The sequence below is a fragment of the Mustela lutreola genome, chromosome 16 (assembly GCF_030435805.1).
Source record: "Mustela lutreola isolate mMusLut2 chromosome 16, mMusLut2.pri, whole genome shotgun sequence".
Taxonomy (NCBI): domain Eukaryota; kingdom Metazoa; phylum Chordata; class Mammalia; order Carnivora; family Mustelidae; genus Mustela; species Mustela lutreola.
In genome coordinates this window covers 59829399-59850333 of record NC_081305.1, presented here as the reverse complement: position 1 = coordinate 59850333, position 20935 = coordinate 59829399, and the positions used below count along the sequence as shown (strand labels likewise).

The 20935-nt window shown below is 52.8% G+C and overlaps 1 protein-coding gene across 2 annotated transcripts; it reads right to left on the bottom strand.

Annotated features, from left to right (window-relative positions):
• Positions 1-268: 268 nt before the first annotated feature.
• On the bottom strand, positions 269-20880 carry PHLDB3 (pleckstrin homology like domain family B member 3). Of its 2 annotated transcripts, XM_059152529.1 has the most exons (17): positions 20723-20880; positions 20401-20468; positions 19526-19903; positions 18741-18923; positions 18374-18511; positions 16523-16651; positions 16175-16336; positions 15255-15365; positions 15006-15089; positions 14513-14623; positions 7561-7660; positions 7321-7411; positions 7147-7234; positions 6911-6967; positions 2972-3191; positions 2309-2394; positions 269-1305 (listed from the first exon to the last, which is right to left on the bottom strand). In XM_059152529.1, exons 3-17 carry the CDS (start codon positions 19775-19777, stop codon positions 1171-1173), a joined length of 1947 nt encoding a protein of 648 aa, XP_059008512.1. In that variant the 5' UTR covers positions 19778-19903; positions 20401-20468; positions 20723-20880; the 3' UTR covers positions 269-1170. The 2 variants fall into 2 exon arrangements, with proteins under 2 accessions (XP_059008512.1, XP_059008511.1); XM_059152528.1 differs by lacking the exon at positions 20723-20880 and having other exon boundaries at positions 20401-20620.
• Positions 20881-20935: the final 55 nt, after the last annotated feature.

Sequence of the window (20935 nt, the reverse complement as noted above, 5' to 3'; positions counted from 1 at the left end):
GGCTCCCATCCAGCACAGGAGACACACTCATCAACAGTGATGACCCAGAGCTGTCAAGGCTGTGATAGGGGAAGGCACAGGCTAGATCATGGAGGATCAGGGCTGGCTGACACGAGAAGCCCAGGGGAAGTACCTGACTCAGCCAGGAAAATCAGGGAGGGCTTCCTGGAGAAGGAAACATCTGAATCATGACCTAAATGATGAGTAGTAGTGTGGAGTGAGGAAAAGTGCCCAAACAAGGGGAAGAATATATACAAAGACCAAGAGGTGAAAGGAAAGCATTTTTTTCCACTTTCATAGACTGAAATGTGCCCTATGGTGCTGAGGACATGGTAGTAACCAGGACACCACTGGCTATGACCTTATGGGACTCCCAGTCCATATGGGACCCAGATCCACTACCAGTGATCACCTAGGGTGTTTAGGGATGGAACAGGGGAGCTCAAAATGGGGTGCCTGACCCAGTTGTGAGGGGCAGGAAGGGCTTCCTCAAGGAGAGATATCTCAAGTCTGAGAAACCAGGAGCTAACCACTTAAGGGCAAGGCAGAGAATAATTATATGCCAAGGCCCAGAGGACAGGAGCCTAGAAGTTCTTAGAAACTACCAATAGCCCTGCCAAGTCAAAAAGGGTGGAAGCAGGGGGGCCCACAAACTAAAATAACAAAATTGCCAAAGATTAAAGACACGTGCTTCTCCTCATGCCCCAGCTCCCTAGGCTTGACCTTAATGTTGAAGGCCTCCATTCCTAAAGAGAGGAGAACGGGCTGTGGGACGTTTGTCTCTTAGAGATACCTAGAACTAGGATGTCCTGCCTAGGTCAGGGCGAAGGGGCCCAGGACACCTGTTCTAGAAATACACTGCATCAACGACGGTCTTTCTCCGTGTTTAATTCGGGATCACAGGAGCACCAATAAATAGTTCCTTCCCACCCCTGCAATCTTCCTCCTGCCCAGGGCAGGGTCCCAAGGGCTGGCTTCCCATCGCAGGAAGGCACCTGCAGCCCAAAACACCACGACTCAGGCCTGCTGAGCCGCGGCACCTGCAGGATTCCCGAAGTTCCAAAGGGGCGGGCCCAGGCCTTCCGCAGCGGGCGGGTGGGCGGGTGGGGCCTAGGGCGGGGCATCAGAGGCGGAGCCTCACCGGTACTTCCCCCAAGAGGGCGGGGCCCCTCAAAGGGCGTGATTCTCATCTGCAGCCGTCACAATGACGTCCATCCAAATGCGCATGGCCTCCGGGCTGGGCGCCACCATGTAGAATAGACGTTCGTAGGTTTTCACGCAGAACGTCAGGCGAGGGTTGGGGCTCTGGGTTAAGCAGCGGAATAAAGATGGTTAAGAGAACAAATGGGTTCGAATCCAGCTTTGCTACTGACGCGCTGTGCAGCATTGGTCACGTTACTTAGACTCTGAATCAATTTCCCTGTCTTCTTAAATAATGCTACCTACCTCATTGGGTTATAAAGCTGCAATGAATTAACATTTGAGGGCTTAGGATTCGGGGAGCAGGAGGAATTCAGAAGGAAGCCTTGTGTCCCCTTTCTAGCTTACCTCCTATATTAGAAATATAAGCACTCACCCCCCCCAAACTAGGTCCCCCTGGTTTGTACCTGGAGAATGCTAATGTCTACACTCCATTTATTAAGTAGCTATTTGCCAACCCTGCATTGAGTAAACCCCTTACACCCATTCATTACCTTCTGTTAACCTTCTGAGGAAATGGGTTACACTATGCCCATTTTGCAGGTGAGAAAATGAAGGCTGGCTAAGGGAAGTTATTTTCCCATTGTCCCACAGCTGGGATTCCAGCCTAAACTCTAAAAGGCCACACACAGTTGGTTGCTCCCCAGAGCTTTCTAAATACCATACCAGTTGCCAACACTTAAATTTCCTGGCACCACAATTGTACAAATTTCAAATTTCTGAGTTCCCTAGGGCAAAAAAATATGAAGTGACACTGTGCGGCCCATTCCCATTTGGCAAATACAGGCAGGGGCTGAGAAACAATCGCCTCTTCGGGATGTTCCCAGGCTGCCTCTGTCCTCACCCTGACATCTCCATCCATTTATTCCCAGCCTGGCATCAGAGCTTGCCAAATTTTTGCTCTCGATGTTCTGCTCTGAGAAAAGCAGCAGAGGCTGAGAGCCAGAGACTGAGCTCTGAATTTGTGGTTGCTGCAGTGAAATGAGCTGATGGGCTCCTCCTGGGCTGGATAGAGGATACTGAAGTGCATGTACCCAGGGGCAAGCTAAGGTCTGACTGCAGGAGCTCTAATCGGGAAGGCAGGGGGGGGCACCAAGCGGGGCTTCACCTTGAAGGCACAGCGTAAGTGGTCATAATAGACTTCCTCGATGGCCTGGAAGTAGATGACGCCTTTGAGTTTGGTCTCTTCCTTGTCTGATGGAGGGAGGTGAGGGGGAGACAACCAGTGAGAGGTGTGCATCTGTGCATTGAGGCACAGGTTGCTAGACCCAAGTCCAGAGACTGGTGTTGGGGCGAGGGAACGGTGGCAGAGTCTGGAGGCCCCTAAGATACCCTGGTTGGGAGCTGAATGAATGCTGAGGTTGGAAGGGAAACCGGACAAGCCTGGGGAGTTGGAATCCTAGGTCCCTGAGTGCCTTGGTCCTGGAGAAGAAAAGAGACTCAGAAGCGGTTCAGAATTACTGACTCCCTCAGAGAGGAAGGGTGAGGGGCCTGGACTCCTGCAGGTTGAGGGTGGGGGGAGGGCAAGGGCGATGCTGGTCCAGATTCCCAGTAGCTCAGGAAAAACGGGGTTTGGGGAGTAGTAGTAGCCAGAACTGTACAAAAGTGTTGGATTCTGTGTTGCTAACAGGGCTGGGGATCCAGACTCGTGGGCCTAAGTGAGAAGGGAACAGGGACCGGGTGTCTCAGGTGTCTTGTGGGGAAGGCCTCTGGAGTGGCCACTTTCAGGGTCCTAGGGTCCCAAGGTCCCAGGTGGCCAGGCTGAGCTTACCAGCGTAGTAGGCCAAACGGCGGGCCTGGCGGTCGAAACAGAACCACCGCTTCTTCCAGGTCTTTATGCGGCCGCCCATCTTCACCAGGGATCCGCGGCAGCAGCCTCCCGACACCCTTAGGTGTGGGCAGCTTTCAGGATTGTGGCCCCAGCGTTCCAGGTGCTGCCGAAGATCCAAGACTCGAGGGCCCAGGGGGCGGGGTGGAGGCATGGGCGGGTCCTGGGGAGGGAAGAGAAGGGGGCAGCTGACATCAAAGGGTCAGGAAGGGGGTGGTCCACCAGCCAGTCTTGGCTCCCTCTCCCCTGCTCCCCTGTAAGGCTGGCCACAGCTTTAACCAGCTGTATCAACAATGCCCATCATGAGAATGAGTCTGGAGCTAGAGCCAGTGACTAGGACACCCTGCCATGGGCTTACTAGCAGCAACAACTTGACTCCCCATGATTGTCCCTGGGACCAGGCTACTGGGAGCCCATTTACAGATAAGCAAACTGATGTACAAGAAGATAAAATGATCCACTGGAAGTCACCCAGAGCTTCTAGAAGGTAGAGATGAAACAGAAGCCCAGGTCCACCTGCCCCTTGAGCTCACCCCAAAACACAGAAGGCGTGGCAGAGAAGTGAGGGAACCCAGGGGAACCCTCATAAACTGCGAAACAGGGACCAAGTAAGTGATCCATACATGCGAGCAGTCCTGTTGTTGTTCTGGTTGTGATGAAATCAGTGGTTACTTCTTGGGCAGGGCACTTTATAGGTATAATCCCTCTGCTCTCTCAAACTCCTCAAACAACAACAACAACAAAACGGAGCAGGGAGGTAAGTACATCATTACCCCCATTTTACAGATGTCAAAACCAAGACTCCGACAGGTTAGGTCACTAGGCCCAAGTCACACAGCTAGAGCTGATGGTACCAGGACTCGCCAGGCAGAGTGGTCATCTCAGGGGCCAGAAAGGGAAGAACCAAGGCAATGACAGTGTCTGGTGTGTACAAGGCCCAGCCTGATGGCACCTGTTCTTCCTAAAGGATCCCTGCAAAGAACAGTAATGACCCCCACGGTCGCATGGAGGCTCAGAGCAGTGTGCCTCAGACTTGAGCCGGCAGGCAGACCCCCCAAGGATTTTGTAAAAAATGCAGCCTCTGGTTCAGTCAGGGGTGTGGGTGAGGTTCTGCGGGTCCAACAAGCTCCTGGGCCGCCAATGCTGCTGGTCCACGGACCTCACCTCGGATATCAAGGGCTGAGGAGATGAACTGAGGAAACAGAGGCGAGGCCAGAGCAAGGAGGGATAAAAAACAGAGATGAGACTCAGTGGATGGAGATGGAGATGGGCAGAGCCATGCAGGGGGGAGATGCATAGGAGGGAAGGAGCAGTTAGCAGTTAAAAGGGTACCTACTGGGGCCCAGAATCTTCTATGGGTCCTGTGGCCAAATCCAGACAGCTACACTAATGATCAGCAGTGTGTATGAAAGTTCCCACTCCCTGTTGGGCACTGTGTGTGCCAAGTGACCACAGTGATCACCTCGTCTTCTCTCCAAAAAACAAAAAACAGCTGTCTGTCCCATTTGCCAGATGATACAACTGGGGTTTCTAGGGAGGAAGTGACTCACCAAGGTCACCCAGGTAGGATGTGGGCAGAAAGTGGGCCCCCATCCAGAAGAGCTGATGGGCTTCTGACTCTCGATGCCACTGCTGCCCACTGTGTCACCCCCGTGGAACCCCTTCCCCTCTTGGAGCCTCAGTTTCCCAGTGCTGAAATTCGGGGGCTATCACAGTATTCACCTCACAGGACTGTTTCAAGGTCAGGCTCTCCAGTCACGGGACCGTGCCTCTAGGAGGGAATCCCAGAGAACAAGAAGGCAGCTTAGAGTGAAGGGGGGAGGGGTAGAGGGACACGATAATGCACAGAGCAGGGAGCTGTTTAATAAATGATGATGCTTCATTTTTAATGAGGTAGAGTTTATGCCTGGCAGCCGGGAAGGCTCCACTGCCGTGCCTGCTTTATTTTACTCCCCACCTCTTATCAGCACCTGACAGGCTACTTAAAATTTCACATACTGAAGCTGCTTTTTCTGCCCATCTGCCTCTAAATGCCAGCTTCCCCCAGGGCAGGGATTGGATTTGGGTCACTGCTGTGACCCTGGGGCTTCCACCAGCAGGCACTCAATAAATATAAAGGAAATATTAAAAATAATAATAACAAGGAAAGGACAGATGGTTGAGAAAACAAAAAGCAGACTGGGAACAATGTGCTGGCTTAGGGGAAAAATAAATTCACAAAATAAAAATAAATTCACAAAATAGGTGGTCAGTGTATGTGGAAAAGTGTTAAAAAAGACTGGAAGGGGGCACCTGAGTGGCTCAGTCGGTTAAGTAACTGCCTTCCGCTTGGGTCATGATCTCAGGGTCCCCAGGATGGAGCTCAGTGTTGGGCTCCAGCTTCCCCACCCCCATTGGGCTCCCTGCTCAGCACGGATCCTGCTTCTCCCTTTCCCTCTGCACCCCCCGGCCCCGCTTCATGCTCCTTCTTTCACATGCTCTCTGTGTGTCTCAAATAAATAGATAAAATCTTAAAAGAAAAAAAAAAAAAAAGGGATTCAAAGGCTTCTCTCAACAAGAGGAAACACTTGTGACTCCTGAGGTATAATGGGGAGACCTTCACTTCCCCAAATTCAATAACATTTGTTGTAACAAAAATGTATTCATGCTATTACCGTGGGTAAAAATAAAATTTGAATAAGGAGCAGTCAGCTAAATCCAGAATGTGCAAAACACTGCAGGATAAATGACTCAATTTTTTTCCCACAAATAAATGGCAAATGTTTAAAAAGTAGGGAGGGAGGACTCTTCATGTCAGAGATGTGGGAGACATTTTAAATGCACTGTGTTTACTTTCTTTGGATCCAGATTCAAATAAACAGCCATAAAAGGACGTTTCAGAGACAACTAGGGAGACGTGAATGTGGGTCACATCTTAGGATGGTACAGAATTATTAATTATCTCCTACAGTATGGCAATGGCATTTTTGTTACACTAAAAAGAAAACTTGCCTATTTGAGATACACAGTGAGGTATGGAGGAAATGATACAATATCTGAAATTTGCTTTAAAATATTTAAAATGCAGGGTGGGAAGTAAGTGAGCGATCAGTAAAACAAAGTTGGCAAATAAGAAAAGATTTAAGACTGATAATCACTGGGGAGCCCGGCTGACCCAGCTGGTAAAGTGTGTGACTCTGTGACTCTTGATCTTGGGGCCATGAGTTTGAGCCCTGTGATGGGTATAGAGAATATAAAAAGTAAATAAAAATCTTGGGGCACCTGGGTGGCTCAGTGGGTTAAAGCCTCTGTCTTTGGCTCAGGTCATGATCCCAGGGTCCTGGGATCAAGCCCCGCATTGGACTCTCTGCTCAACAAGGAGCCTGCTTCCTCCCACTCTGCCTACTTGAGATCTCTGTCTGTCAAATAAATAAATAAAATATTTTTAAAAAATAAATTTTAAAAAAATCTTAAAAAAAAAGTCGTAATCGTCGAAGCTGCATGGTGGGTACATGGGGGCTTCCCGATCTACTCTACCTCTACAAATGCTTGAATATTTGTGTAATAAAGGTTTTTAAAAGAATCAAACGAATTTTTAAACGTTTTAAGGGATTTTGAAAACCCCAGCATATTGCTGCCCTCGTTCTACAGTAACTGCTGATGCTGTCACCCATTTATAGAAGAGGAAACTGAGGCACAGAGAAGTACAGCATGTTACCCGAGGGCATGCCATGGATACAGATAACAATAATGGGAACAGAAACCAGGCCTTCTCAGTTCCCCTCCTGTTGCCAGTCCCCAGATACTTTTCCTTTGGAGGAGAGGAGAGGCTGAGAGAAGAAAGAGCAGGGGCTGGGGCAGAAGCACAGCACGGAGATGGGGCTGAGGGCAGGGCGGACTGACCATGATGGCAGGTACATCCGGGCCTGAGGAGACTTCCTTGTTTCTTCTCATCCCTTCCTGTGGATTGAGGACGGAGGAGTCACTAAGGATGCTGACCAACAAGAAGTACGGGGGGTACTCACTGGGTTCCTGGTTCTGAGGGAGGAGGGGGCTGGGGGCCTGGACTCTTGGGTCTGAAGGAAGAGAGGACAGGAGTAGGATCTCCTGACCCTAAGGAGGAGGACCTGGGGTCTCACCCTGGCCTTGAGCAGTCGCTCCCTCTCTGCCACAGCCTGCTGCAGAAGCCGCTCCATGCGGGCGATGTCTGGGTGGAGGGCCCCACAGCTGGCAGGAGGGAACAGAGACCGGGGCAAGTTACAGTGGCCCAGCCTCATCCCGCCTCCCCACCTTCTCCCTCCCTGACGTCTCACCTGTTCCCAGGGCCACAGTTCAGCAGCTGATAGAGCGGGTGTCTTCCAGAGTTTCCTGACGCTGCTGGGAGGGCCGAGGCCTCCAGGGGTCCTGGGAAAGAAGGACTGGGGCTAGGGGGCCAGGATTCTCCCTTGTCCAAGCCCCCCACCTCCACCCACAGGCGTCTGCATTCCTCCAGCCTTCCTGCAGGAAAGGCGGTGACAGGGGAGGAGGTCCGTGGGATTGGGAGGGACTCTCACCTGTATAATGAAGGGACATGGGTCGGGGGGATCCCCTCTGGCTCACTCGCTCTCCCCTCTTCCGGGGCAGGCTTCCAGTCCTCTGGAGGCCTATGGAGCCCTGAAAACACACAAGGCCCATGCATTTATGAGAAGGGGCTCAATCTCGACCAGCAGTCGGAGGGCTGCCAAGGGTAACCAGCAGCTCCCCGGCTCAGGTCAGAAAGCTACTGCAAACGTGATGCTGGGGGAAAGCAGCTAGTCACAGAGGACCACACAGAGCAACGTGCAGAATGGGCAGATCTGGAGGCAGGAAGCGGCCGAGTGGTTGCCGGGGTGTGGGGGGAGGAGAGGGACTGAGTAGGGCACAGCTGGATGATGCAGGGTGTCTTCTGGGTGTGATGAAATGCTCTGAATGTACAAAAACCCACTGAACCGTACACTTCAAATGGGTAAACTGTAGTGCAGGTGAATTACATCTCGATAAAACTGTAAAAACAACTTTAAAAGCCTATCACGTTGGCATGGCTGTGGGAAACCCACATGCTCTTCCACGGTGCTGGGTTGGGGGGGCGGTTCCTACGGGAATAACATTTCTAGAGGCCACTTCAGCTCTTTTTATTTTTAAAATGGCAAATGCCTGGGATGCTGGGTGGCTCAGTCAGTTAAGCCGCAGCCTTTGGCTCAGGTCATGACCCCAGCGCCTGGAATCGAGCCCCGCTTTGGGCTCTCTGCTCAGCGGAGAGCCTGCTTCCCCCACTCTGTCTGCCTGTCTCTCTGCCTACTTGTGCACTCTCTCTCTCTCTCTCTGACAAATAAATAAATAAAATCTTTAAAAATAAAATAAAATAAAATAAAATGGCAAATGCCTAAATGTTTGAGCCCCAACTCCACTTCTAGGACAATATCCTATAGACAACACTTGTCCATGGGAGTGGAGTTGGACTTGAGTTGGAGATGATTCCCTGCCAGGCTGGGGAACGACCCACGTGGCCATCAGAAGGAGGCGAAGCGTATAAACCAGTTGTCATCCACGCCCCAGGAAAGTCTGTGGCATGTGAAAGGAGGAAAATGCTCTTTCTAGCCAGACAGGGAACATTCTCCAAGACACAAGCAAGTGCAAAGCAGCCTAAAGGTTACACTAGCTCTGCATAAAAAGATGACCAATAGGGGCGCCTGGGTGGCTCAGTCATTAGGCGTCTGCCTTCAGCTCAGGGCATGATCCCGGGGTCCTAGGATTAAGTCCTGCATTGGGCTCTCTGCTCAGTGGGAGCCTGCTTCTCCCTCTCCCACTCCCCCAGCTTGTGTTCCGTCTCTTGGTGTCTCTGTCAAATAAATAAATCTTTTTTTAAAAAATGACCAAAGTATATTCACGACAGACTATATAAATACTGAGTAGTTCCGGGAAGACTCGAGACACTGGTAATCCGGGGCTGCCCACACGACGTGAACGTAATGGATGGAGATGATGAGGGAAGAGCCATCTCTCCAAATAACTTGCCATGCCCTCCTCCAACTTTGAACTATGGGAATGTTGGCTTTTAAATAAGTAAATAAATAAACATGACAACCAAATGTAGCCTGTGCTCCCAGGGCCCCCAAAATGGAGACTTTGTTTTTGTTTTTGCTAGAAAAAACAATAGGGGGACAGCTGACAAAATATGAGTAAGATCTGGTTATCTCAATAATATTATCTCAATGTTAGTTTCCTGAATTTGATCGCTGCAGTGTGGTTATGTAAGAGAGTGGCCTTGACCTTGGGTAATAAATGTAGAAGTATTTAGGGGTAAGGGGAAATCACGCTTTGAGAAGAACAATAAAAAAATGTGTGTGTGTGTGTGTGTGGGTGTTTACAGAGAGAGAATAATAAAGCAAATGTCCAGTGTGGTAAAATGTTAATTACAGAATCTGAAAGCCAAGTATACAGGCATTCTTTCTACTGTTTCTGCAATTTTTCTGTAAGTCTTATATTATTTTAAAGTAAAAAGTTACCAAAAGATGAAAATTTGAAAGTAATTTGTAATTTATAATAATACTCTCTTATTTGAGGGTAATAAAGAAATAAAACTGAATTTAAAAAAAAAAAAAAACACCGGGCGCCGGGGTGGCTCAATGGGTTAAAGCCTCTGCCTTCGGGTCAGGTATTGGTCCCGGGGTCCTGGGATCGAGCCCCGCATCCGGCTCTCTGCTCAGCGGGGACCCTGCTTCCTCCTCTCTCTCTCTCTCTCTCTCTCTGCCTGCCTGTGTGCCAACTTGTGATCTGTCTGTCAAATAGATAAAATCTTTAAAAAAAAACAAAAAAACACAACTCTGCATGGGTAAACAAAGAATAGAAATGGGGTGTCTGGCCGACTCAGTGGGAAGAGCACACAGCTCTTGATCTTGGGGTTGTGAGTTCGAGTCCCACGCTGGGTGTGAAGATTACTTAAAAAATACGAAAAGAAGAAGAAAAATTAAAAAAGGAATAATAAAAATAAAAATAACACCTTGCATAATGTGAGTACCATAAGGATACTCACTGCTATAGATCACAACTCAAATATATTTAATCTGTGAGCTAATGACAGAAAAGGAAAAAATCGAAATGGTTACCTTGGGAAGAGTGCAACCCAAGCAACTGTTTATTTTGAGGACAGGTGAACAAAGTGAAACCAGCAAGCATGTGTCCTGCGTTTTCCTGGGTAACCAAATAGCAAAGGAAGGCAAGTCTTTCTCTACCGAAGTATTTCAATGAATAGATGAGGAAGAATAAGGGAATTTTATTTATTTATTTGAGAGAGAGCGCATGCGTGCAAGCAGGATCGAGGGCAGAGGGAGGAGATTCCCCGCTGAGCAGGACGCCAGACGTGTAGCTCGATCCCAGGACCTCCCGGGATCATGACCTGAGCCAAAGGCAGATGCTTAACTGACTGAGCCACCCAGGTGCCCCAAGGAGGAATAACAGACTGGAATTTTCCCACTCGAGACCACACCAACAGATAAAGGCACCCACTCCAGAGAAACAGAAACAGAGAAAGAGGTGCATGGCCCCCAGCAAGACTTGCAAAACGCTGACCCTGCCTCTGCTCGGGCCCCACAGCCAACTTCCTGGGAAATGAAAGAGGTATGACCATGACCATGAGGTGACCATGACCCCCACGACGGTGTCAGCAAACCCTGCCTGGGAAACTCTACAGGATGGCCATCTGGTTTCTTCACCAAATAAATTGCAAGGGGGACAAAAAAAAGGAAACAGAGGGGAAGTCTATAGAGACTTAAGATATGCAGACACAAAAAAATAAAAAACAAAGGTAAGAGTAAACTATGGTGTTTAGGGACAGATACTGAATTGACTGAACTTTAAAGAGTGAGGAGGAGATGCTAGAATGTCAGGCCAGTGGTCCTCCTCCAGGAGGCGGGTGAGGTTATCATTCAGGGCCTGTGGAGTGTTTCCGGAGTAGCTGCCAGTGTTGCCTCCTGACACAGCTGGCAGCTCCAGAATGTTCCCATGTAATAATTAAGCTGGGCGTATGTTCCACGTGATTTTCTGCACCCGTGTTATCTTTTAAAAAAAAAAAAAAGTTGGACAAAATACTAACAGCCAGGATTTGTCAAGTGATCGTGCCGTGCCTCACAGCGTACCTGGCATCCTGCAGAGCCATGGAAGCTTCTAGAAGCCTGGGGAGTTGGGAAAGTTTCACTCCCCTCTACAAGGAGGACTCCAAGTCCTGAGCCCCTGGGCCCCTTCGGGCTTCCCTAGCTTCAACTCTATCCCCAGCACTTCCTAGCTGAGACCTGAGATGCCTGGTAGAGGAAACGGGTGGAGGGTGGGGGGCAGGGGGACCCAAGCCCTGTCTGTACAGCGCTTATGTTGTAGGAACTGTGTAAACCATCATACAAATAACTATCATCAGAAACAGCTGTGAGCAAAGAGAATAAGGTGTCGTAAGAGAGGATGGGCTTCCGACTGAAAAACCGGGGACAGCCTTCTGGACACTGACCCGCAAGGCCCAAAGAATAAGAATGGGCCAGGGAAGACTGAGGGGAAAAGTGTCCCAGGTAGAAGGATCAGCAAATGCAAAGGGCCTGAGGCAGGAGCCAACAGAAAGTTGGCAGGTCAGGGCTCCTGCAGCTAAAGCAAAGAGTATGTGGGGGACAGTGGTGCGAGGTGAGCAAGGGCAGATCATGCAGGGACCCGCTCGCTGAGGTGAGGAGGCTCAGGGGTCCACTGACAGCATTAGGTGGGGGAGGACTGAAGCAGGAGGGGTAGAGATCACTTGGCTGTTGTGCAGGAAAGAGACTGCTGGGAGACAAAGAATAAGGTGGAGACACTCAGTGAAAAAGCTGATCTAGTGTCACAGAACCAGAGATGGGAGGGGCAGTGGGTAGCAGAAGGGAGCTAGTAATTATAATAATACCAGTTACTATAAAGATAATCAGAGCAAGAGCAGCACATTCTCTAAACTCCTCCCATGTGCCGCGCACGGTGCTAAGCTCTGTAGCCATCAACCAGTGCCTGCAGTTACTTCGCCCATTTGGCAGCTAAGTACACTGAGGCACAGAGACGCGACCCCCTTGTCTCCTGCAAGGCACCAGTCATGGAAAACAGGCAGACTTGGCTCAGATCTAGTTCTGCCACTTCCTGGGGCTGTGACTTTGACAATTCCTGTCTTCTCGGCTTAAGATCCGGCCCCCCCCCCCCCACCCGTAGAGTGGGTAACTAGTCCTGCCACCCTGCGTGGCTGACCCAAGATTATGAGTGACCTGGTGCAAAGCACGGAGGAGTGTCCGGAACAGGCCCCAGGTGGCACCCAGGTGCCAGGTGGGTACGGGATCCCTGGCCTCGGACACGGGATCCCCGGCCGCGGGCACAGGGTCCGCGTGAGCCAAGAACTCCAGTAACAACTCCATAGGAATGAACGTGGCTTCCCGGCAAGTACCTATGGGGAGGCCATTTACTTCTAAGGGTCGTATTTACCGTAAGTTGTGCTGCCTGGCAACAGGGCTGACCCTTCACCTTTTTCTGGCTGCCAGAGCAACCAGCTGGAAAGTGAATTTCCCAGACAGGAAGTCTGCAAACCCTTTACCTACATCATAACGGGACCTACTTTGGGGGGTTCTTCCGAGCAAAGAATGAAATATTTTCGTTGTATGGACAGATTTCATGATACAGATCTGAAGTTGAACACATCACACTGCCAACATATAGGGCTGCTTCTCATGCCAAATAATAGCAACTCCATGCTTCAGAGTGATAAAATGGGGGAGGGGGCACCTGGGGGGGCTCAGGCAGTGAAGCGGCTGCCTTCCACTCAGGTCGTGATCCTGGGGTCCTGGGATCGAGTCCCCTTCAGGCTCCCTGGCCTGCTTCTCCCACTGCCTGCTGCTTCCTGGGCTTGTGATCTCTCCCTCTCCCTCACAAATAAATAAATAAAATCTTAAAAAAAAAAAAAAAAAAAAAAAGAGGGGCACCTGGGTGGTTCAGTCTGTTGAGCGTCTGCCTTCATCGGGGGTTACAATCTCAGGGTCTTTGGATGGAGCCTCATATCTGGCTCCCCACTCAGCGGGAAGCCTGCTTCTTCCTCTCATCCCCACTCATAGTCTGTCTCGCAATCTATGCCTCTCTCTCAAATAAATAAATAAAATCTTAAAAAAAAAGAAGACAAAATGACTTAAAATGGTCTACCTTAAGCTCTCAAAAATCATGATCATTATTAATATTGCCTAACATTAATTAATAAACAAGAAATAATAAATAGTATATATTACAGTAATGTTATACATAGTATATAATGGCATCAGACAATAGAATAATGTTAGTAATAATTCACATTCACTGATATTATTATTGGGTATATGAGAAAGGACACAGGCACATGCGGGGGTTCATAACAGCGATGCTTAGACTACAAAAGCCTTGAATCCCCACTGTCAGAAGGAGGGTTGGGTCAGCGCCCTTGTGTAGACTTCTGTGCCTCCCTGCTGCCGCCCCCCAGCCCCAGGGGAGCCTGGAAAGGTCTGAGTACTGACACCAGTGCCTGGGTTCCAATCCCAGCCCCGCTGAATTCCAGCTACTTAAATACCTTCACCTCTCCGCCTCTGTTTCCTTACCTATGAAAAGGACACAAGGACCCAGCCAGCAGTATGGGTGCAAAGACCAAATGAACGAATCTGAGTGAGGCACTTGAAACAGTGCCCTGCAGGCTCTAAGGACTCACCAACTGACAGCTGTCACTTCTCTTCCTGTTTACAGCCTTATCAGGAGAGCCATTAAACATGACGAGGCAGCTCTAAATGGATCAATAGAAAACCATCTCCGCGATAGAGCGTTAATTGGGAAATCAAAGCCAATGAAGAGCTTGTATACGCATTTTTGAAAAAAAGTTTGCATCACAGCTACCAATTTTGGAGCACCTGGTTGGCTCAGTGGGTTAAGCATTTGCCTTTGGCTCAGGTCATGATCCCAGGGTCCCGGGATGAAGCCCCACGTTGCAGGTGGGGTGGGGCAGTGATGGGTTGGGGGGACCCTGCTGAGCAGGGAGCCTGTTTCTCCCTCCCACTCCTCCCCACTCCTGTTCTCTCTCCATCTCTCGCTCTCTCTTTCCAAAAAATAAATAAGATCTTAAAAAAAAAAAAAACACACACACACACAAAACAGTAGAAAAGAAAAAGAAACAAGCAGCCATGCTGGGGATGGGGGCTGTGGGCCAGCAGAGTGCACAGAGAGGGCCTTCTTATGAACAGGCCCTGCATGGCTGCTTTTACAAGTTACTCTGGGTGCACCCGGTCCCATTCTGCCAGGGGAGCGGTGGGGTGTTAGGCAGGAGAGAGAAAATCAGTAAGTAAAGCTTCAGCGTAATAAAAATCAAAATACCCCCCATTCATCCTTCCCTCTGCCCCAGGTCCCCACGTGGAGAAAGCCACAGGGAAAGTTCCGGACTCAAGAGTGACAGTGAGACAGTGGCATAGGGAGCCAAGGCAGCCGGGGCAGTACCTGCAGGGAGCTGCGAACGGAGAAGAGGCAAGAGGAAGTGGCGGAGGCTGTGTGGGCGGTGGGGTCCTGCAGCACCAGCAGCTGGCGGTCTGTCTTCTGGGTGAACAGGAGCTTTAGGAGAGGGGTTGAAGGTTATCGGGAGCTGGAAGGATCACAAAGGGCCAACCAGTTCCCAGAAGCTCTGGCCCTGGTCTCCAGTGTCAGCCCATTTCTCAGATGGAAAAACAAAGGCTTCAGGTCACAAGAGGGCTGGACCGTGGTCTTAGCAGAGCGAGGACTGTGGGCCAGACCACAGGTTCCTAAAAGAGGAGGGGCTGGAGGCCTGAACTCTTGGGTCCCAAAGGTGAAAGGGTTTAGGGCCTGAGAATTGTGGAGAAGGGAGAAAGGGTCTGTGGGCCTGGACTCCTGAGGGAGGAGGGAGGAGAAAGAGGTTGGGGGATGGACTTCTGGGTCTGAGGGCAGAGGGGCTGACGGGTGCTCGAAATCCCCATACCTTAGTGAGGGCCTGGTTGGACTCAGCAAAGTCCCCACCCGGAGTTCCCTGGAGGCAGTTAAGCTGGAGCAGTCGGCCCCGTTCCTGAGGGAGAGCAAGTTATAACCGGCTAGCACACCGCAGAGTCTGAATGCACTGGCCGGCAGCCTTCCCCGGAGGAGCCAGAGCCGGGAGACAGGGTGCAGGGTGCCAATGGGATGCCCCAGAGGGACGTGAGGACAGTCGGACGGGTCTCCCAGGAGAACTCACCTGAGTCAGGGCCTGAAGGGCCTCCTCCTTCTTCCGGCTCAGCCCCCGGCTCTCAGCTGCCATCTGCTCCCCCAGCGATTTGAGCTGCTCCTCTAAGACCTGGATCCGGCGCTGCAGGGCACAGCCCAGGGCCCTGGTCACTCAGCCACCCCGGGGTTCCCAACTGGCTCCCACAGAGCCTGGGGTCTGCTGCACCCCGGAACAGGGACCCCGGGACCTGGGTGGCCAGAAAGTGATGGGGAGTTAAGTTCTCTCATGCCCTCTTCCCTTTTGGAAGTCCAGAAGGGACATGGGGTGGTTTGTTGCAGGGTAGGGGCTGGGGGGAATGGAGGATCTGATGCATAGACAGACGGGGAGAGACAGAAACCCAGAGAGACCTGTGGAGAACAGATGGAAAAAGGGACAGAGAGACCAACCAGAATAGTTACAAAAAAGAAAAACCAAGACAGTACCTCCAAGAGGAAGATACGAGAAAGGAGACAAGGCACAGACAGAAGGGAAAAGAGAGAGTGACAGGGAGAAATCAGAAACGGAGGTGGGGGAAGGAGCCCACACCGGAACCGGGCAGGTTTGGATCCTGGCTCCACCCTCTATGAACTGAGTCACGCTGGAAAAGGTTACTTGAGCACCTTGACCTTCAGTTTCTTCATTTATAAACCGGGGGGGGGGGGGGGGAGTCAGAATGGCCTCCCCAGGTTCTTGTAAAGATTTGATGAGTAAGGACTCATGAAGCATTTAGGACCATGACTGGCCCATAGTAATTGCTCAATAAACATCAATCATTGTTGTCACTCTTGTGAAGACAGTGAGGCAGGTAGGGAAGGATGACAGAGGAAGGGCCAGACGTGGCATGGAGGAGTCAGAGGGCAGCAGGGAGGGACGGAAGGCAAGAGAGGGAGGGCAAGCCCTGTCCGACTCACTCTGTGCTGCGCCACACTGGCCTGGAGTTCCTGGACCTTGGGGTCCAGTGCCCGGGCCCCAGTGCTGTCCCGGTCCTCCTCCTCCCTCCGGCTCTCCTGCTCCAGCTGCTGGAACTCTAGGTCCTCGTAGGCACGCTGGGCCACATCCAGCTGTTCCCTCATCTGCAGGTGGGAAGGCAAAAACTGGAGGCCTGCACCCCTGGGGCCCATGGAGGGAAGAGGAGCCTGAGGACTTAGACTCCCAAGTCCTGGCGGTTATAAGGCCTGAACGCCTAGGTGAGGGAACAGGGTCCTGAGGAAAGAGCGGCCTGGATGCCAGGTCCCTAAGGGAACCTAGAGGAGCCTCACCTCCTGTACTCCTTGCAGGAGCCACTCACGCTGCTCCTCTGGCTGGGAGTCCAGCTGTCCCTGGGCCTCCTGGAGTCTCTGGCGAAGACCCTCCACTCGATCCCGCTCCTGGCTCAGCTGCCTCTGCTCCTGAAACAGCACCCAGGCTCTCAGCCTTCTCAGTCCAGCCCAGTCCGGACACAGGAAGAGAAACAGAGGCCCGCACGGGCCAGGCTAGCTGGATCTCAGAACCCACCTGGCTCCTGGCCCCAGGAATGCAGGGACCCTGTCTGTCGAGCTCACTCTGTTTTGTTTTTTTGTTTTGCTTTGTTTTTTGTTTTTTTTTATATATTTTTTAAAGATTTTTATTTATTTATTTGACACAGAGAGATCACAAGCAGGCAGAGAGGCAGGCAGAGAGAGAGAGAAGGAAGCAGGCTCCCTGCTAAGCAGAGAGCCCGATGTGGGGCTCGATCCCAGGCCCCTGCGATCATGACCTGAGCCGAAGGCAGCAGCTTAACCCACTGAGCCACCCAGGCGCCCCTCTGTTTTGTTTTTTTAAAGATTTTATTTATTTATTATATATAGAGAGAGCGTGTGAACATGTGTGACCATGAGCAGGGGGAGTGGCAGAGGGAGTGGGAGAAGCAGGCTCTCCGCTGAGCACAGAGCCCAATGTGGGGCTCCATCCCAGGACCCCAGGATCATCACCTGAGCTGAAGGCAGATGCTCAACCGCCTGAGCCTCCCAGGTGCCCCTGCCAAGTTCACTCTTGTCTCAGTGGGGACAATCAGGGCAGTGAAACATAGAAACTACTGGAATCAAGAGTGGAGAGCACCTTCCTGGATGTGAGGGTTTTAAAATCAGCCTCAAAAATCAGGAACTTTTAGACCTGGGGAGACAGAGGGAGCTGGAAGGACATTATGGACTGTGGGAACAGGGCAGCACAAATGCACAGTACTTGAAAAGCACAGGAAGTTTTGGGGGTAAATTCTGGTCAGAGGATAGAGGTGAGGAGCACAGAGGGGGGTGACAGTGGAAAGGCAGGCATGGTGCAGCTTGCCTGGCTTGGCCAACCAAGCTAAGGAGCCCTTATTCTGGGGCAATGGAAGGATGAGAGAGGGGGGAGAGAGAGAGAGAGAGAGATATTGAGGGAGCAGAAAGACTGACTGCAGGCTTGGGGGTGAGAGGGAGGGAGCTGTGCAGAACAAGGCGCCTGTTTTTAAAAACACCAACCCTATATCATTATCACACCTTAAGAATAAACAGGTTCTTAAAGAATTTACACACAACATGTCTGGGAGTGGCTTTTAAAACAGGGTTAGGGGGCACCTGGGTGGCTCAGTGGGTTGAGCCTCTGCTCAGGTCATGATCTCAGGGTCCTGGGGTCCCGCATCGGGCTCTCTGCTCGGCGGGAAGCCTGCTTCCTCCTCTCTCTCTCTCTGCCTACTTGTGATCTCTCTCTGTGTCAAATAAATTAAAAAAATTAAAAAAAAATTAAACAGGGTTAGGGAAGCAAACTGGGGGATATGAAATAAGAACGGAAGATTAATTTCGGCGGAAGCCGGTGAGCACACCGCAGGGCCACCGGAAGCCGGTGAGCACACCGCAGGACTATTCTTTTTCTCGGTTTTACATTTTTCACGAGATGACATTTAAAGAGCAAAAAGGGAGGGTCAAAGGAAGAGGCCCAAGAATCATGGTCTGGGAGGGAGGAGGAAAACGAGAAGCATATGCCCACCTCCCACTCCCCCAGCCGAAGGATCCCCATTTGGGGAATGAGGATGACCCTCAGGTCCCAGGAGCACCACCAGGGGTATCGGTCCCAAGACGAAGGAAACTGATGGTGAAGATCCCGCAGGAGAAACTGACCTGTTCCCGCTGCTCCCGGCTACCCTGCTCCGTGTCCCCCTGCTGTCCAAGCAGCTCTCGGAGCTGTTCCTCCTCGCGCCGGGCAGCCACCCGCTCCCCAGCCAGCTCGCCCCGCAGAAGGGCTACTTCCACCTCCATCTGTGGGGAAAATGTACGGACTGGGGCCTAGAGGTCTGGGTCCGAGAAAGGAGGGCGCTGGGGACTCAGACACCTGGGTCCAAGTGGGGTGCCTGGGAGTATGGGCTCTTGGATTCCCCAGGAGAGGGCTAGAGGCCTAAGAGTGGGATCCCGCCGGAAGGCCCCGGAGCCCGACCTGGAGGGCTCCCCTTGAGAGGGGCCAGACTGCCCACGAGGTCCGCAGCCTCACCTCGATCCTCAGCTCCTTCCTCTGGCGCTGTAGCTCCTTCACGCGCTGCTCCATCAGGGCCACGCGGGTCAGTGCCTCCAGCTGCTGCTCTCGAAGCCTCCGTGCAGCCCCTCGCACTCTCTCCCCAGGCTGGGGAGATGCGGGGGGCGTGACTGGGGTCGGTGCCGGGGGCGGAGCCTCCCCCTGAGGTTGGAGGGGGCGTGGTCAAGAGGAGAGGCCCCGCCCCTGCAATCACCAGGCATTCCCACCGCATTCCCGGGTCTGGGGGTCTGATTTGCCCCAATCAGTCGCCACCCCTGTTGACTGAAGTGGTTGCAGGTGTGGGAGCCCCCCGGCCCGAGAGGTGGCCCAGGGTCTCGCAGTCGGGGAAGTGGGGTACGCGGCCGACTCAAGGAAGGTCCCTTTTTCGCTACCCAGGTCCCATTCTCTTGGCATCGCGTCCTGGTAAACCTGGATCTCTCTCCCTCTCTCCCCGGGTCGCTCTGAGTCTTCCCCCGTTTCTCTGAGTTTTGTCTCTCCGACTCAGTGCCCGTCTCTATCTCTGAATCGCTGGGTGTCTCTTCCTTAAAGAGTATTTCCTTTCTGAGCATCTCTGTCCTTTGTTTCTGGGTTTCTGTTTGTCTCTACCCCATCTCTCTGAGTCTCTGTCTCTTTGGGGTCCTTGTCTCTTGGTCTCCCTGTGTCCAGATCTCTACCTATCCCTCTGTGTCTCTGTCACCCGCTAGCGCCCGTCCGCCTCTCTGGGCCGCCCCGCGACCCCCTCCTTCGCCCTCCAGGTCCCTCACCGCGTCGCGGCTGCTCTCCGTGCTGCTGCCTTCTTCCACTTCTTCCTCTTCCTCAGCCTGCTGCTCAGCTCCTCGGCCGCTCGGAAGCTCCTTCACTCCCTGGGGCTCCTCCGGGGCCTCAGGCGCCTCCGGCTCCTGTGGGTCCTCGGGGTGCATCTGGGACTGCGCAGCCCCTTGGGGCGAGACCTCCGCGTCGCCCTCTGGGGCCGGAGGCGGCCGGCACCCCCTGTCCCGGCCGCTCGGCGTCCCCATGACCGCCCGGCGCTCCAGCGGAGTGGGCGGGCCCGAGTTCCGGGGGCGTGGCCTGACAGCGCGGGGCTGCGTCCCAGGAGGCTCCCGAGCTCTCCGGTGCTTCGAAAGAGCTCCAGGAGGCGGGGCCTGAGAGATCAAAGACTGCAACTGAGCGCTCCGGGGGCGTGGCCTGGAGTTTCCAGGGGCGGGGTTCGATGGCTCTCGGGGAGTCACAACCCCGAAGGCCGGACCCGAATTTGAGTTGGGGTCTTAGCACGCCCTCTACTGGTCTCTCCCTCCTACTCAGGTGTCGAGCCTTGTACCCTCCCTGCAACTCCCCACGATCCCTTGGAGCACCCTGGAGCAACCCCATCTCCTTCTCCCTCGGCGTCCGGGATCCCGCACCCTTCTTTCCCGAGCCTGGAAGACTTGGCTCCGACACCACTGTAGGGGTAGCAGCGTCCATGCCCTCTCACTCAGATCCAGGAGTCGAGGCTCCTAACTCTCCCTCCCTGAACAAACCAAGAGTGGGCGTCCTTTGCTCCTCCAGGGGCTAGATTCCAAGACTCCAGCCTCCCTCCACCCCCGGGAACCCAGAAGGCGGCCTCCAGCTCCCTCCTCCCCCGCAGCCCCGGCCTCCTCACCGGCTCAGGCTTCCGTGCGCTTCCCTCTGCGCTCTGGGCGCTGACTTTTCTGTCTGCCGGACAGGTGGCTGGGGAAGAGGGAGGAGAGAAAAGCTGCTCTGTCCCCCTCCCCAGCAGCCCGGAAGTGGAGCGGGGGACAACAGGTCCAACAGCTCCCGAGGGAGGAGGGAGACCAGTTTGCCCCGCCCGCGGCCGCGGCATCCGGCCATCCCGGCCCCACCCTCGGAAAAGCCAGCATCGCGACCCCCTACTCTGCCTCTAGCAGCACCACCCCCCCGCCCTGTTCCTGCCCCCTGGAGGGCTAGGCGTTTTCGTCACCTACGTATGAGTGCCTCCCTAATGCCCAGACCCCGGGAATCCTGAAAGGAAGCGGGTAATGGAGATAGGGGCCTCTCCCCTCTAATAAGCCCTTCAGAAGGGCTCCGACCGGTTTGGGGAGCTGGGCAAGGGGAGGGGGTGCCCTGAGCTGAGTCAGAGACCCACCCACAGAAAGGGGAAGTGTGATCCCCCCCACTCCACTCTGCTATGGGGTGGA